General features: G+C 46.9%; 1 protein-coding gene across 1 annotated transcript in view; it reads left to right on the top strand.

The window, feature by feature from the left end:
- Positions 1-17547, top strand: part of ITPR1 (inositol 1,4,5-trisphosphate receptor type 1) — a 146767-nt gene that overhangs the window by 104885 nt on the left and 24335 nt on the right. Inside the window, exons 44-51 of the mRNA XM_026035482.1 lie at positions 5345-5525; positions 6170-6423; positions 11188-11388; positions 12695-12805; positions 14056-14151; positions 14592-14714; positions 15635-15739; positions 16542-16734. Coding sequence (XP_025891267.1) covers positions 5345-5525; positions 6170-6423; positions 11188-11388; positions 12695-12805; positions 14056-14151; positions 14592-14714; positions 15635-15739; positions 16542-16734 — 1264 coding nt within the window. The remainder of the gene's footprint in view (positions 1-5344; positions 5526-6169; positions 6424-11187; positions 11389-12694; positions 12806-14055; positions 14152-14591; positions 14715-15634; positions 15740-16541; positions 16735-17547) is intronic.

Genomic DNA, 17547 nt, shown 5'->3' with positions numbered 1-17547 from the left:
GCAGGCAAGCGAGTGGAGCTGGGAAGGGAATTTAATGAGCTCTTGGGGCTTGCTCACCTTCCAGAGCTGCTAGGAGCCAGCTTGTTTTTGAAGTGCGTCAGCAAACGAAACTGGTGGTGGGTGGGTGGTTTGGGTAGGTGGACTGACTTGTTGCTATGGTTTTCTTTAACTCCTCTGTCTCTCGAGAAGATCTTGCACCTTTTTCCCTCTGCTCTTTCCTCCCTCTGTTTGGGCAGAGTTCCTGGCCCTGATGGCAGCTCTGTTCCCCAAGTTACGGGCCTCCCCTTTGCAAGGATCTTCTGCCCCGAGCTTCTCCTGGCCCTGCTGCCTTGTGGCACCATCAGGTCCCCAAGAGCCAAAGTGACTTGAAATTGCAGTAAGATTCTGGTGTGTGTGCTGGATAGGGCTGGCAGGTCCCGCTCTACCTTCAGGACAGACAAGTCTGCAGTTTGCTACAAAACCAGGGCTGCTGAGGTGCTCGGGCACATTTGCCTTAGGGGCTTATTTCAAGCTGAGGTGTGTTCAGTGTGACGTCTTGCAGCTGCTGCTCTGTTCAGCTGGACAGGACTGGTGGTGTTTCCTGTTCTGGCCCCAGGTGATGGGTCTCCACCAAGGCAGGATGTGCAAACAATCCCCGAAAGCAGGAGGGTCAGTGATATTTGAAGAGGAAAAAAAGAGAGGAGGAGAAGCAGCTGGGCTTCGTTTTGCAGCTGGGCACTGGAATCCCTTGCTGTGTGTTTAGGCAGAACAGCCAACGTTGGGGTTTGTGCTCGCTTCGGCGCTCGCCTTCGTGCCAAGTTCCCCTTCCTAACGCGCGGCTCCCCGAAGGCCCCCGGCTCTGACGTGGCCCCGGTGCCACGAGCCGCTTGCCGCAAGCGGAGGAGCCCAGAAGTTCTGCATTAGCCCAGGCTGGCAGCCCGGATGGCCCAGGCGAGGTTACATCCCCGTAATAACTTCTGTGGTGCGGGGATGAAGTGTCCTGAACGCGAGCCAGACAGCTCATCTCGCACGTCTGCAGGGACTTTCCTCGCCAAAATACCCCTGGCTGGCCAAGTGCGGAGGATATTTCTGTCAAGTAATTGGCAGAGGAGGAGGGCGATGACCACAGTGGATCTGTGCGGGGTGTTTGCTGGGGCTTTGCTTTCCTTTGTAAGCAGTGGCTTGTTTTCCTGGGAAATTCTTGGGGATCTCTCCTGCTAGGAAGCATCTGTAGGTGTTGCTGTGGTTATCCTGGCAATCCCCTGGGATAGCACGGAATCAGCTGAGTTTCTCCTCTGCTCATCTGCCACTTTCTCTATGTGTTTCTGTGTCCGAGCCCTTGGAAGCGAGGCAGGAAGAGAGAAGTGATGTGCTGGTGTTAGGAAACGTGCCCTGGCTTTGTTGTGGTTTTTCAATGTGACTCTCGAGGAGGTAGTTTTGGTAAAGTGCAAAATTTGAGTGTGCTCAAAAATTAACTGCAGAAAATGATGTCAAGTTGGAATAAAATCTTAGCAAGAAAGATTTGTCAAGCTCATGCTTTCAGTGCAGGGAAAAAAGGACTGCAAAGTGAGCTTTTCATAGTATGTGTAAATATTTTGTGGGCAGAAGATGCCACAAATCTGGGATAACCATGAAGGAGAAAAAGAAGGAGAAATGAGAGAGTGGAAGTTAGTGAGATGCCAAAAGCAGTTTGCTTGCACGTTTTGAACAGCATTAACCACCAGAACAGCCTGCAAGCAGACACGGTTCCTCCTCCTAAAGACAGGCAGGGTGCACTGCTTCTCTGTGCCTTTGAGCTCTGGTAACGAGCACCAAGGGCTCCTTGTGCCCAAGGGCATCCAAGCTGTGCCCTGGAATGGCACCTTTGCCCTGGGTCGTGGTGTTGCGGTGCCGCTTGGAGGCTCAGGTCAGGGTCCAGCGGCGCTCCTGTCCTGCGGGTCACTGGGCTCCCGGCTGGCCTGGCTGCCAATGCCCGTGGGACACGGTCCCCTCGGCCGCCCGCGAGCCACTGTGGCCACAGACCCCCTGCACGAACGTCCCCCCTCGCGTTCCTGTGCCCTTTAACGCGGCGTTTTCCACAGTCCCGGAGGAGAGCCAAGTTATGAGGTTGGTGTTGAATGGAGGTGTGTAGGTGGCTGTTACTCCGTGTTCAGAAATGATGGGGAATGCTTTACATAACACTGCTATGCACTGTACTTCAATGTGTTAGACGTGTGCATTTAATAACTGAATGTTACTGGGTGCTTTTGTCATCTTGTGCGGCAGAGACAAGCCTTGACCCCCTCCTCTGGGAGCTTGCTCTGTTTGGGATGTCTCACGTGTCACGAGGTGCGTCTCAACGCTGTGTCTCTGATCCAGCATTCATGAAGCAAACCTCGTGATTTCGGTGTCATGCGATATCCCTTGTCTAGTGATCGTGCCCCTTAACGACCCCAGCTGGGGTCTCCTGCTGCCCCGTGTCGGGGTTGGTGGGCGCAGCGGCGGCCGCGCGCGGGCCGGTCCTGCCCGGGCTGCCGCCTGGGTGTAGCCTCCCAGCGCGTTCAGGAACGTGTTATTCCACAGGTGTCCTAATTGCTTCAAGTGCTTGGTATGCCGTAATGCACGTGGCAACAGCTAATGCTTCATAAAGAGCCCAGCTGAATGGAAATAAAAAATTGAGGAATATGGATGAGAGGAGGAAGGTCGGGAGATTTGTCTGGGGAGAAGCGTGTTGGCGTGGATGTTGGGAAGGGCCAGGGGACACCCTCTTTTCTCAAAGCTCTTGTCTCAGCAGATTAGAAGTTTGATCTTTGCTTGCTAAATGCCACTTTCTTTCAAAAGACATCTATACTGTTGTGCCAAAAAGACACAAAGAGATGAAGTTTCTGATGGGAATTAGGTGTTGTCTGAAGCACAGATCTGGATGTGCAGCAGCCCTTGGACAGAGCCTTGGGACATCCCATCTATGCACGTTGTAAAAGAGAGTGGTTGGGGCAATCTGGAAAGCAAGCGGGCTGCTGTGCACCAGCCTCTGCTGTAAATGCAGCACTTTTCCTTCAGGAGGTGGCCAGAGTCTCACGTCCCAGCTGGCTGGCACCGGGCTCGGCAGGGAGTCCTTCCAGGGTGCCCCTCGGTCAGGGCTTCAGAAGTCACGGAGCCTTCTCCAATTTTGGCTCCAGAGTCTGCATCTGTGAACAAACTCTAGAGCTTGTATCCGAATTCGCAGCATCCATTACCTGCTCGCGTGTAGCTTGCACAATCGCCCCGCCTGCAGCCCTGCCTTTGGTAGCTGGCATGTGGTTGATTCACACGTGTGAAGGCGTCAGGCGCTCTGACCTAAACTGAAACAAGCATTTTGTGACGACCATCAAACGTCTGCGCGGTGCGCGCCGGAGCGCTTTACTGGAAACGCTTGCTCCATTTGTTTTCTCTGAAATGCAATGGAAAGTCGGTTGAGTTTGAGAAGACAGCTGAACTCAAACCCATCAGCAGGCAGCGGTTGTGTGCACGCAGGCAGATCCCTCACGCAGGTGACAGCAGCAGCCTGGGTGGCTTTGCAAGGAGTGTCTGCCCTTCCCGGCATCGCTGACAGTCTCTCTGTGGAACATGATTAGCAGTCTGCTTGTATAGGGCTGCTGAAGGCGGATTGTCACGATGCAACTGGAGTAAAAACCTCTGCACTTGCAGAGCCGAATAAGAGATGCCCCTGCAAAGGCCTGGGGGTCTGAATGACCTGTGCACGGTTTGGGCTCACGGCAGGAGCTGGAGGGAGCCACATGAAGGTGTTTCTTGGTTATGCTTGCACTTGGGTGCTGTGTTCTGTCCTCTGCTTCTAGTCAGTTCAAAGAACCAGTTTTTAGAATAAAAATATTGTCCCTGTAAATAATGTTATGTGTTACTTGGACTAGAGAATAGTTCTCTAACGTGTTTCTAATCTGAGTGTCTCCACAATTCTTCCTTCTGTTTACTACCTTTGGGGACATCATTTATATGTATAGCATGTCTTAGGTGTTTTGCTCTTACTCATTTGCAGCTATTGGCAGTTCCTGTGAGCTTATTTCGGGTGGGATGCGGTCTTGGTGGGTGACGTGCCTTTGCTCCGTGGTCCCTTAGTGGACTGTTGGGAAGCGCTGTCAGGAGGCAACCTCAGCCTGGCTGGCGGTGCGGAAGCATCGCGGCCTGTGGAGAAACCTGGAATCCTGCTCCATCCCCTCTGGTCGCTATTCGGAGATAAGAACTTCAGGGTTTCCTTGAGGCGCCCTGGGCGGCGCTGCAGGGTGGCACGGATATCTCCTGTGAATATTGACCAGCTGTTTTAAAAGCAGCCTGCTGCCCTGTCAGAAAGGCAAGAAGCAGCTCCATTGGTGTCTCAAAGTCACTCACTGGAGCCCCGACTGCCTCTGCTCGGGATGGTCAAAGGCAGGCAGAGCAGAGATGGCCCCATAGACCCCGCTTCTCAGAAAAGCGGGCAGGATATATTGCTATTCCCATTTTTAATTTGTTTTTTTCAATAAATCAGACTTTGTTCCTCTTCATCATGTAAAGCTGTTGGATCGTGAGCTGCTGCAGAATGCTAACTAATTTCATAATACTGTGCATAAGGTGACCCACTTACAAGTTCATCCTTCAATCGTGTTTAAGCTTTGGTCCTGATTTATGTAACAGCATATTGGTTTCATTAAAAATTGTCTGATCGCTCACTATGCTGGCTCCTTTTTGACCTGTATGTGATTTGTGTTCTCAATTTTAGGCAAAGCTTTCTGTCTCTGTACACATATGGGCCGAAGAACTTTAATACACCTTTTTAAAACTAGTCAAGGCTTTGAGCATTTCTGTTGTTTAAATACGTGTTAGAGATTTAAACGAGGTTTAAAATGAAGCTTGTTGCAGACTGCAAAAGTAGAAACCTAGCACTAAAGAGCCCTTGTTATTGTTGCCCTCTTTGTACGTTTTGGGGACTGAGATTGACATGGACATGGACTGTTGCATGTTATGAGTCACAGCCCCTTCGATTCAATGGGAGGAAAGGCAGAACAGTTTTCCTCTGCATTTTGTTCAAGCTGTTTTGTTTCTGAACTCAAAAATTACCTTTTAGATAGTTATGTGATCGTTATGGATGCCCCATCAATGCCTAAGGGTAAATATGAGTTAGTATATTCATGTTTTTAAAAGTATATTCAGAGGTTATTAACAAGAAGCTAATGCAGTTGAGATACTTCGGCTTTCTTCAACAGTGAGATATGAATCTCTGCTTCTCTAAGTTTGAATTTACAGCAAGCTAATTAACTTTTAGTCATTCAGGTTATCAGGCAGCGCAGGAAAGTGAAGTAATTCAGGTTCAGGTCTTTGTGCAAAGCTAAATGTTTTGTTCTGTTTTCTCTTTTAGCATTCATTCTTCTGTCGACTAACAGAAGACAAGAAATCCGAAAAGTTTTTTAAGGTTTTCTATGATCGCATGAAAGTGGCACAGCAAGAAATCAAGGCTACTGTCACGGTCAACACAAGTGACTTAGGAAATAAAAAGAAAGACGAAGACTCGGACAGAGAAGTATCAAACAGGAAAAGAGGTAATCCCCAGTTGTTCCCCTTTAAAGTGACAAGGGAATAAAATACTATTTCAAACTCATTTGCAATTGATGCAATAATGCTCTGATCTCTGATCCCACAGAGCAAAGTTCAGAAATCAGTGGTGCCCTGGCTTGGGATTTCAAGAGCTTCATCCCCCTTTCATCCATTTGTGAGACTGTACTATTGAAATGATGAAAAGTATTTCTGAGATGAGAATCTGCCACCTTGTCTAACCTGACAAGTTGCCCAAGTCTGAATCATAGTAATGACCCTGGGCTGTGGGTCATGGTCAGTGGCTTCTCCGGCAATAACTGGAGAAATCCTATTTTTCTTCTACAGTAGGTTCTCTTATTAGAACTCCTAGTAATTCTAGATGTGTGCTCCCTAACCAATTAATATTAGAGTTCATAACTTTAATATGGTTTGCATAGAAGGTGTAAAGAGTGGGGTGATAGCATTCTAAACTCAAGACCCTCACTGAACATACTTACATGCACTAAACAGACTTACAGGGAAGACTTGATGATGAAGAGCGACGGTTATTGTGGTGCCTGTGTGCAACGCTAATGGGAAAGGGGTGCATAGCTTCTCCTGTCCTCTTTATTTGGTTTGCCAAAGGAAGATCTGTGCTTACGAATTTTAGTGCGAGAGCCTATGACCCAAATCACGGAGGAAGTCCGGGATCAGCTACTGGAGGCTTCGGCGGCCACCAGGAAGGCTTACAACACTTACCGGCGGGAGGCTGACCCTGACGACCATTATTCCGCTGCGGAAGGAGCGCAGTCCGCAGCGGACAAGAGCAAAGATGACCTGGAGATGAGCGCGGTGATCTCCATCATGCAGCCCATCCTGCGCTTCTTGCAGCTGCTCTGTGAAAACCACAATCGGGATTTGCAGGTACGGTCTGGCTGCGGAGCAGCTGTGCAAGTTACAGCCTTGCTGGTCACTGCTGGCACCTCTGTCTTGCTAATAACATGCTTAAAAAGTGAGAACTACTGAAATTATTTGCTCATAAAGGTATCCCAATAAACCACACATGTACATTACTGGACAAATACAGAACTATAGGCCAGTCCAATTATCTCGTGCTCACTTTATATTAGCAATGGAGAGATCAATGTTTGATGTGACTCTTTGACTCTTTCCTTTTTAAAACAAACACAGTACTTAAAGTAATCAGGTGGCCTGATGAGATGCATCCACAGTGCTGAAGGAGTGCTCAGTATCATCATAAGGCCACCCTTGGTTCTCATTGAAAGGCTGTGGCAATCAGGATTGGTTCCTGAGGCAACTGGAAGAGAGCAAGTGTCACCCCTATCTTCAAGAAAGGCAATAATGAAGATTTGGACAATTACCGTTCAATCCCTGAAAAGGTAGCAGAGCAAATAATCTTGGAAACCAATTTGAAATACATGGAAGGTGATTTAGAGTAGTTAGCATGGATTTGTCTTTAGCTAAGCTGATGAGGTGCTTAGATACTACAAGTACCTTACATGAGGTGCATAGATGACAAGGTAGACTGAAAAGTGGCCAAGCTGCTAGACTCAGGGCTATGATCAGGAACGTGATGTCCAGCTGAACCCAGTCACTCGTGGTGTTCCCAGGGGTCAGTCCCGGGGTCGGTACTGTTTAACCTCTTCATTAGTGACCTGTACAACAGAGCAGAGTGCACCACTGGCAAATTTGCAGATGATGCAAAACTGGGAGGTATTGATTGAGCAGATGGTTGTGCCGCCGTTCCCAGGGAGCTCAGCGGACTGGAGAAGTGCACCCACAGAAATGTCACCAGGTTCAACAAGGGGAAGTGCAAAGTCCTGGCCCTGGGGAGGAGCAGCTTCCTGTACCAGTACAGGCTGGGAGGGCAGCTTGGCAGCCAAAGCCTGTGGGAAGCCCTGGTGGGTGCCAAGTTGTCCGTGAGCCAGCAATAACCATTGCAGCAAAGGCAGTCAACGGCCTCCTGGGCTGGGCTGGGCTAGGCAGAGCCTTGGCAGCAGGTCAAGGTGGTTGATCCCTCCCCACCGCTTAGCACTGGGGTGTCCCTGCTGCAGGAGAGCCGTGGGCATCCTGGAGCAGGTCTTGTGAAATGTCACAAGGGTGACTAAGAGTCTGGAGCTACTGTCATGTGAGGAGATGCTGAGAGAGTGGGGCCTTTTGAGCCTGGAGAGCATCTGGGGAGATGTTATCAGTGTGTATAAATACCTAATTGTGTGAGGGAAAAGGGGTTATGGAAGAAAGAACCTCCTCAGTGCCCCCTGAGAAGCGATGGACACAGACTGAAACACCAGCAATTCTAATTAAAAATAAGATTATTTTTAATATTGCTGAGGTGATAAAACGTTGGAAGAGGTTGGCCCAGAGAGGTGGTGGTGCCTCCCTGCTTGGTGACTTCTGGAACCCGGATGAGTGTGGTCCCGAGCAGCCTGCTCTAGTTGACCGTGCTTTGAGCAGAGGTGCTGGGCAGGATGGTCTCCAGAGGTCCCTTATCACAAGCGATCCGTGCTCTTCTGTGATGTGTTCGTATGATGTTAGAGTGAGTCCAAAACTTGTACGTCAGTGATCTTGCCTCCAGGGGAGACAGGCACTAGGTAACATCCGTGCTGGCACACGGGCTCCGATTAGCAGGACTGTTGCTGCAGGATGAGCACCGCGGGGGCCGCCGCGACGCGGGCAGCCGCGCTGCAGGGCGTCCTGCAGGAGGGCTGAGGGCCCCGCTCGTGTGCCCGGGAGCAGCAGGGCCCCTGCACAGCGTCCCCTCCGCTCGGCTCCGCGCCCCGCTGCTGGCAGCATCTGCCATCAAACATCAAATCTCTGTGCTCATGTTCCTGCACTACCGACATGTCGTTCTTTTAACGTTTTATAGGTGTGGAGGTTACGTACATCATTCTCTTTACCTCTTTTTTTCAAAAACTATTTGATCTTTGTTTTGTCAAACAATTTTCATGCCGTTAGCAATGTTGGAGACAAGTAGGACAGCAGTTTTCTGTGGCACGCATCCAAACCGCATGCACAGGATCCGCTGCTGCCGCCTTTTCCTAGGCACTGGGAACAAAACAGCCCACACGTCTGTGCAGAAGCCGGGCCAAACAACTGCTTTCCTCGAGCTGCAGGAAGCTGCATTCGGCTCTGGGAGAAAAAGGAAGAATATTTCCAATATAATCCTATTACTGCCTGCCTCGACACTCCTTTTGGCCTGGTGGGAGGCAGGTCTGAAGCTTCAATATGTTGTGCCTGCAGGTAGTAGGTTATAATTTAACTCCTTATCAATATTACCAGTGGAATCACTGCTTGAAGGAATATGTAAGACGTGTTGGAAGCGGTGTGTTTTCCAGAATGACATGGATTGCATTTGAATCGGAAGTCACTGGGCATCACCAAGTTACTTCAGTTAAGACTTTACATCCGACAGGGTCTCACCAAGCATTTTACAAGGTCTTAGCAGTCGTGAAGAACCTGATGTTATCCGAGTACAGAACATAACCCTCGCCATAAGAGTGGAAGGGCACGTGTCCCACGTGAGGAGGAAGCCCTCACGAGTTGGCTTGTGTGGTTCCCAGCTGTACCTTTCCTATCACTTGGTTGTTCCTTTCCCTAGCAAAGCTGCAGCTTGCTCCCCATGTGTGTACAGTTTCAATATTATGTTTAGAAATCTCTTCTTAAGGTGAAAAGTATACTTGATGTTTTTTTCTTACAAAGTGAGTTGTTATTTCCATGAGGCTAAATATTGCAGTCATATGCCAGCTGGTCATATTCGAAGTCTAAGCCTGTAGGTTAAGTGTTGCTTTTGTATGAATTGACTTAACTTTCAGCATTGGGTTTTACTGTCTCTTTTCTTCCTAATCTCTGGAGATGTAGCCTAAGTAATACAGTTCAAAAATCAGCGTTTGATTTTTGACTGGGTTGGCTTTCTGGCGTCGGGGCCCTCAACCAGGCTGTCCGCCTGCGAGCAGAGCTCGTGTTGGTGCCATTGTGCTCGTGCCCCAGAAATGGGACAACTGCGGCCTAAGAATATATCGGAACGTGAAATCAGCCAAGGATCTGCCCCAGGTCATTCTGCAGCTCTGACTTTATGCTCAATGCAGGGCTTGGGACTTAATTCCTCAGACTCTTTCCCAATGAGCATTTTTGGGGTGGCATTTTCAGTAACGGGGCTTTGTGTCACCCCTCCTGGGCTCTCGGCTGGTATGAAATGGAGAGCTTGGGCTCTCCACTGTGGCTCAGGGGTTTCCTTGGCCACTTCTTTTCTGGGCTGTGAAATCCAGGGCTCCTGTTCTCTGGAAGTTTTCCCTTCACTTGTTCAGCTGTCTCCTGTTGCCTCCTCTACCTTGTTCTTCCCCTTCCTTTTGTTTTCATTGACTTTGGATCAACAAGCCAAAGCTGGCATAAACTGTGCTATTATCTGGGTATAAAAGCCTTACCACAGAGAGACTTTCTTGGCAGGGCAGCGTTTAGTTTTGTAGCTTTTAATGTGTGCTGTTGTTTTTGCTTTTTTCCTGGAGGGAAGGGAAGAGCTCTGATCTCTGCAGCATCACCCTTTCTGCACGCCGGCAGCCTAATCAAAAGTCAGGCTGCCGAGAGAGCAATCAGTGCAAACGTGCTGAATCACCGTCACCTTTCGACTGCCTTCGGCGGCAGCGTGTTCCCTTTTTAGCCCAGCCTTCTACTGAATCTGGCAATTTCTCAGTCTCTTTGCCTTAAAAGACTTATTAGGCTGACGCAAGCACTGGAGGCGAGCAGTCAAGGGCCGGCGCAGGGAAAGGTCCTTGCTGCTTCCAAAGTCCCATGCATTATTTTTTCTGTGGGATTGTTTTTCCCCACCTTTTAAAGTGAAATGTTTTGTAATGAGCTAGGATTAAGCTAGATACGAGTTGTTTTGCTGAAGCTGCTGGGAAAAGGAAGCAATTGTGTCCATTTCTTTTGCAGAACTCTGCTAACAGATGCTAACAAACAGCATGTGAGTCAATGGAAAAATGCTTTTCATGAGTTATCCCTCTTCATAGTCGTGGTTTTGCTGCTGTGTTTTGCAGTACAAGAGATGGATATATCTCTCTTTACATGGATAAATCTGTTGTTTCGCTAGAGGGACTGCAGCTAATGAGCACCTTCAAGAAGGGGTTGTGGTAGTTGTTTGGGAACTACTGGAATATAGAGAATTGCATTTTTAGGGTACCTTTCTTAGAGTCATGCAGCCAAATACCTCCTTGCCGCTTATGCACATGGTAACTGTGAAACTGAAGTCAGGGAACTGCTTTTTCCCCCTCAGAGAAGGTCTCTGCAGTCCTCGGGCAGTCCAAACACAGCTGGTAGGCTCAGAAAGGGAGCTGCCAGGCTTGGGAGAGCTTTCAGATCCCGTAACCAGAGCGCATTGCCTGCTCTGTTCTTCCCCAGCGCTCTAATGGTGTGTTCTGAAGATTGCTTGTTATTTTCTGTAGAATTTGAAACCAATAAGCTGCTTGAGAGCTGTGCATAGCAAACTCTGGAAAAATCCAGGTTGGCTGTACCAGGCTCCTTGTGATCAAGCTCCAGTGAAGCTAGCAGCCTTTTTACCTTGCAGAGAAACTATAGGTGCATGGACTTAAAAGGTTATGCTCCAAACATGATCTTTGTTCTTTTCCTGTTTTCTTCTATACTGTCTTCTCCTGGGCTGTGACATTGGTGCTGCAGAACTTCCTGCGCTGCCAGAACAACAAGACAAACTACAACCTGGTGTGCGAGACGCTGCAGTTCCTGGACTGCATCTGCGGTAGCACCACTGGTGGCCTCGGGCTCCTCGGCCTCTACATAAACGAGAAGAACGTGGCACTGATCAACCAGACTCTGGAGAGCCTGACAGAGTATTGCCAGGGGCCCTGCCACGAGAACCAGGTGACGTGCGGGACGAGTGGCCTTTTGTTTTATTGCCTTGATGAGCTCCTAAATAATCAGCTTCTTTGCTGGGACTGCTTCCATGGAATGGAAGTATTGAAAACATACTTAGACATTTTCCTGCTTGCTAGACTGGACAGGGAGAGTGGGCAGATTTTGTAGTTTTATAAACTTCAAGTTCCTTATGGCAAAGCATTGCTAAAACAGCTATCCATCACCAGCTGGGAATGAGGCTGGCAATGCGACTGTGCAGCCCAACGGGATGTGCTGGAGCTCTGCAGCTTCCTTAACGAAGTTGATGACCACGGAGGGGGTTGAGGTTATTTTCGGGCTTAACCTCAAGGGCTGCTGTGGCCAAGGGCCAGAAACACTGCGAGCCCTCCGGCTTCTCCCCAAACCAAACTCGCTATTGTCAGCCTGTCCTGCTATAAGCAGGAATAGCTGTTTTAAAGCAAGCACGGTGGTTTAAATACTCTCTTTACAGGGGAGGCATAACTGAAAAACAGCCATAATCCTATTAGATGCAGTGGTCACAGGCCCGTGGTTGGACTTAATCTGGTCCATGCCTCTGAAGTTAAAGAATTCATAGCAACTATGGGAGATGCTTTATGTGCATGAGCAGGGACTTGGAGCCGCTTGGAAATTGCACTTTGCTACCATGGGGCAGGCCCCAGGACACCATGGCTGCGCAGCTTGGCTCTGCTCTTGGTCGTGTCCTTCCACCTCCTCACATAACTCTGTGACCATGTTTAGAGTAGGACCACCAATTAATCAGGCCACTCGTGTGTCCTGGAAGTGGGCTTCATGCTGTAACTATTCCTTTCAATGGGATAGCATCTCAAGTTTGTGAGTTTAAAATAAACCATGCTAAACAAATAGCTACCCCAAAGTAATTTTTCAAACTCAGACTGGTCTACGGCATTGACTGTAATAAGTCCTCAATATGTATTTTAGAGAACACTTTTTGTGTTGGGCCGTTGTGATATGATAGGCTGTATTTCCCATGGGTCTTCAAACTTCCCTAACTATGGGTTTAGCCTAAACGCTTTTACTTGAAAATACTTAATTTACCAACTGCATTGCTTTTTGCTTCCCGAGTCTGGGTGGCTTCAGTAGGACATGCAATGGTTGTTCATAGGAAATGCTTGAAACAGAATGCTTTAATCTCTTCTTATTCCACTCAGAGTTTTCTGTTCAATTAGCCATCTCAGCTTCTAGGGTGACTTTTCTGCTCTGGCAGGGTCCCTAGATGGGCTGTGTGTAGTATAGACAATTAGTGAAGTTGTGATGAATTTTCTTTGGACAGAACTGCATTGCTACCCATGAATCCAATGGCATTGACATAATCACAGCATTAATTCTCAATGACATCAACCCTTTGGGAAAGAAGAGGATGGACCTTGTGTTAGAACTGAAGGCAAGTGAATATTTTATGCAATCTACATTAACAGTAAGCTGAAACATAATTTTATTGCTGGAATCATGTGGGTGTTTATTATATCCCAATATTCAGAGGTGCCAAAAACTATATGCATCAGAGAGCTGAAGGCAGGACCCAAAGATTGTTTGTCACAGAAAAGATGAATATCTTTTAAATGATAAGGCAGCACCTAATATGGAACCACTAGCTTGCAGGTGTGGGGAACTGCAGGCAGTCCAGATAGGTAAGGAATTCTAATTCCCCTGTGAGAAATCTAAATCCAGTTAAAAATTCTCTGTTGTCGAATGAGCTCTTGCATCCACAATGTAAATTAAATGCCGTGTGCTACCTCAAGTTTTCTAATGCTTTGTTACTGCTAAGTTATGTCGATGTTTAGTCACCAGAACTTTTTTAAGGGCTATTCAGAAACAATTAGCCTTTGTGTTGGTTTCCAAATATGCTAACATGCTGTCTTATAAGCGTTGCAGTCACAGAGTACCCCACCTTCATCATGCACCTAAGGACTATTTCCTGTCGTACTGTCCTTTTTTGCAATGAAACGTCTGCTTGGTTTCCAGGGCCGACTCACACGATTATTATAGGTAGTGCGGGTTTTTTTATTATTCTAAATAAAAAAAAAAAAAAGCTTTTAGACTCAATTAGCATTATACTTCAAAATTAAATACTTTTATTGGTTTTTATTGTCGGTCATGATGGATTTCAATCTTAATTGTTCATATAAAGTAGTCTGCCTTGTGGTAGTTTCCCATTTCCTCCCTCCCTCTCTTGGCATGAACAGGTTGCCGAGTAATTTTCAGTTAAAAGCAATGAGGCATGTCCCTGATTGCAGCCTTGGCTTCCTTTGATTTAAGGAGCAGCATCTCGAATAAAGCTGACCTGCACCAATGTGGAGCTGAAAACTTCTAGTAATGTTGCCACATGTTTAAAACAAATTCTGACAGCGTTTAAACCTCGGTATTTTAGGAATCTAAAGCTTGAGTTAATTTGTCCCCTAGTAAGTAAGGTTTGAGTAATAAACTGCTTTTAAAAAAAAGATAAATTTGCATTATTGATTTACGTGGATAAATATATACATATTTATGTGTGCTGGGGGAGGTGAGGCCGAGCCCTGCAGCGTTTGCAGCCGAGCCGGGTGCTCCTGGCGAGCAGGTGGGCTGCGGAGCCGCAGCGGGACACGCGCTGCCTTGGCGTCCTGGCACCGAACCGTGTGTTCTGCCTTCCTGCAGAACAACGCTTCCAAGCTGCTGCTGGCCATCATGGAGAGCAGGCACGACAGCGAGAACGCCGAGCGCATCCTGTATAACATGAGGCCCAAGGAGCTGGTGAGTCCTGCAGCCCTTTCCTAGTGCAAGGGAAGCACTGGGGACAGGGGACACTGCCAGCCGTGGAACTCCAAGGGTCTGCACAGGGATCACTGGAGGAGCTGCCAGGGATTAGACTGGTTGTACTCTTGGCATCCGGATCATTTGTGAAGTGCTAGAAGCACAAGCAGAAGGCTGGAGTCTTAACATATCACATGTGTGGCCCCGAACACACGATTTAGAAATATAAAATGTTAGTCTCTTGTGTTCATGAACTGAAGTGAAGGTCTCTCTCTGACTTCAGGTCTCCTCCTATCTTGGGTGTTAAGCGTGCAGACCTTCCCCTAGAATGCAGATGCTTGACTCCCTTTGAATTCTGTGGGAGTACCGAATATATTGGCTTTTGCAGGCTTTCTCTCTCAAATTGGAGCTCTTTCATTTGCCTATGGCTGTGTTTCTAGGTGGAAGTGATAAAGAAGGCGTATCTGCAAGGTGAAATTGAATTTGAGGATGGGGAGAACGGAGAAGACGTTGCTGCATCCCCAAGGAACGTGGGACACAACATTTACATACTAGCTCACCAGGTAAACGATGGCCACTTGCAGCTTGTGTAGCACCAAGCAAATTGTGAATACAGAGATTTTATTTTACTGACAGTTGTTCTAATTGCTTATCTCTGAGGTAAACTCAGTATATATTCTTTTTTTTATAAGAATAAATACTAGTATTTACTAGATTTTTTTGATTCTTTAATATGAATAAGAAACTTCCTGGACTTTCCTGGTGCAGCGCAGGCAGTCTCTTGAGGAAGCTTCTGAAAACATGTGATTTAGGGCCTTGGCAGTTCTAGAGAGGCAATCTATTTTTTACCTGTATCAAAGGTCACTTTATGCTAGTCATATTTGTTCTTTTGGTCTAATTTGGTGCTTGAAAGATAAAAGGCCAAGTTTTAGACGGAAAAAAAACCCACAGAACTCGTTAATATGTTATTATTTTGGTGCTACCTCTGTCAGTCTCTTGGAGACTCCATGTTCCTTTTGCATCTGAGGAAAAAAAATCGCTATGCTGTGAAACGAATTTGGAGTATCAAGTAGCGCCCTTTTGGAGCAGTGCTGTGTATATCTGCTATTCAACTCAGGCAAAGTTTCTCCTCCATCTCTGCTCAGTATTGAGAGATTGGTGCACCTTTGAATTAGGTTGCTTGTAGAAGGATAAGACCATGTGAACCTTCTGAACTTGCCCAAGTCGGGCAAAGAGTGGATAGAGATGGGATAAAAGAAGAATAGCAGCATGGATATTAAAAAATGCGTATTTGAATTATTCTGACTTGCTCCTAAAATAGATCTGCAGGGTGTCTGGTTGGAATAGAAGCAGCCTTCTGTCAACTTTGCCCTTTCTTAGCAGCTGACTGTGTACTATTTCTTTTTTATGCCAAAAACCAGATATTTAATATTATAGGGAGACATCTGGTGTCTCCCACTCCCTTTGCATTTCTTTATTTTAGTTGGCTCGTCACAACAAAGAGCTGCAGAACATGCTGAAGCCAGGAGGTCAGATCGAGGGAGACGAAGCTCTGGAGTTCTACGCCAAGCACACAGCACAGATCGAGGTAGGGGAAGGCTGTGTGTGGAGGGGGAAACAGCCTCTGTGGAAAGAGCAGTTTGGAAGAAAAACTAAGAGAGTAAACAACAGTTACATGGGAAGTGATATTTTGATTGAACTGACTACCTGTGTGTGGACTGTCATCTTTGACATAAGAGCATACATATATTTTTATTTTTTTGACAGCCTTGGGGTGGTGGGAAGCTATTTTTGAGCAGTCTTGTGTAGGCTTTCAGATGGAGCTAAGCAGACCTCTGTTGGCAAGAAGTACTGTAGCTTCACTTCCTTGTCACTTTTTGGCCAGCAGTATGGCTGAATCCATGAGGCTAGCAGTATCTTCTACCATTCTTTCCTTATTTAAATGAGTTTGGCCTGTCACACAGTTGATCTAAGATGCTTTTTAAAAGTAAAACACACACAAACATGAGAATGTTCTAATAAGCAAGATGAATAAGGCTCCTCATTTTTTGCCTATGCAAGAAGCGTGGCTAAAACATGCTAAGATTCTCCAGCTGGGCCACCAGGTTGCTGTGGAATTCAGAGCAGGTTTGGTGCAGGGTGTGATGGGCCTTTGGATACCCCAACTAGGAACAGTTTTGCCAAAATATGATTACAGCTTAGAACCTATCACTCATCGAACTAAATGTAGGCTTTCCTTTGAAAGGTAACTTAACTGAAAAGTTTCTCAAGTTGCCGTTCTACAGAAATGTGCCTGAGCTTCTATATGTAGCTGCTTTTAAAAGCAGGGGGGAAGCTCAAGAAATAATCATCTAAAACAAAGTAAAACCTCTAATAAAAATGTTTTCCAGATTGTCAGGTCGGACCGTACAATGGAGCAAATTGTCTTCCCTGTACCCAGTATATGTGAATTTCTCACCAAGGAGTCCAAGCTGCGGATATATTACACCACAGAGAGAGATGAACAAGGCAGCAAGATTAATGATTTCTTCATGAAATCCGAAGATCTCTTTAATGAGATGAACTGGCAAAAGAAATTGCGAGGTACGTTGCGGTTGCCTGTGTCGTTGTGTGAAGTGTTAGCAGCAGAGTGCTTAGGTTGGGTTTCCAAAGTTTGAAATATTTACTTGGTAGCAGATGGTTCCGCAGTGTGGCAGCAACCTTGATGACTGTTTGAAAGAATCTGCTCCTCTGCAGGATGACATTATGTTGCAAGGAAATCAAGCTTAATGTTAGAATACTATGGACTAAATGGAGAGAACCCATGGGGAAAAAAAGTAAGAAAGATCTCGGGTCATCTTTTTTAAGATCCAAGAGGAAGGAACAAATTGGTGGCTTAGCTTCAGGGAGAATGTATTTGGTGGCAGGGAGAGATGAGGAGGAGGAAGAGAGTACTAGAAAGCTGAAGAAGTAGTCAGCTCTCCTTTCCTGTGCTGGGTATAAGAAGCTGTTGCCTTAGTTGCAAGAAATAATAATGCAAGGTAATGCAGCACTGGTGTGGGCTGCCCGTGGGGAGGGCTTGGCATCTCCAGCTGCGAAGGTTTTTCAGAGCAGGTTGAACAAGTCTTTGTCACTAATAGCAAAAGAAGCATCGATCCTGCCTTTGAGCAAGAAATGGACAAGAAGACCTGCGAATTAAGTCCTTTCCAACCTGTAATGTCAAAATACCTGAAAGCAAACTTTTTTTTCAAGCAGTAGTTTTCCTGCTTTTTCCCCTGAAGTTTTCTCTAGTAGCTAAGAGAACCTTAAAAATGACTTTTTACTCCATGCGGTACCATCAGTCCCCCTTATTAGCCTTCTATCTCATTTGCTTAAGATTCTTTTTAAAGATAATTTCTGTTTTCACTGAACAGCAGC

Source organism: Nothoprocta perdicaria, unplaced genomic scaffold (assembly GCF_003342845.1).
Source record: "Nothoprocta perdicaria isolate Ctin4 unplaced genomic scaffold, notPer1 scaffold_16, whole genome shotgun sequence".
In the NCBI taxonomy this organism is placed as follows: domain Eukaryota; kingdom Metazoa; phylum Chordata; class Aves; order Tinamiformes; family Tinamidae; genus Nothoprocta; species Nothoprocta perdicaria.
Note: the sequence above shows the minus strand (reverse complement) of the source record. Positions and strands in the feature narration are given on the sequence as shown.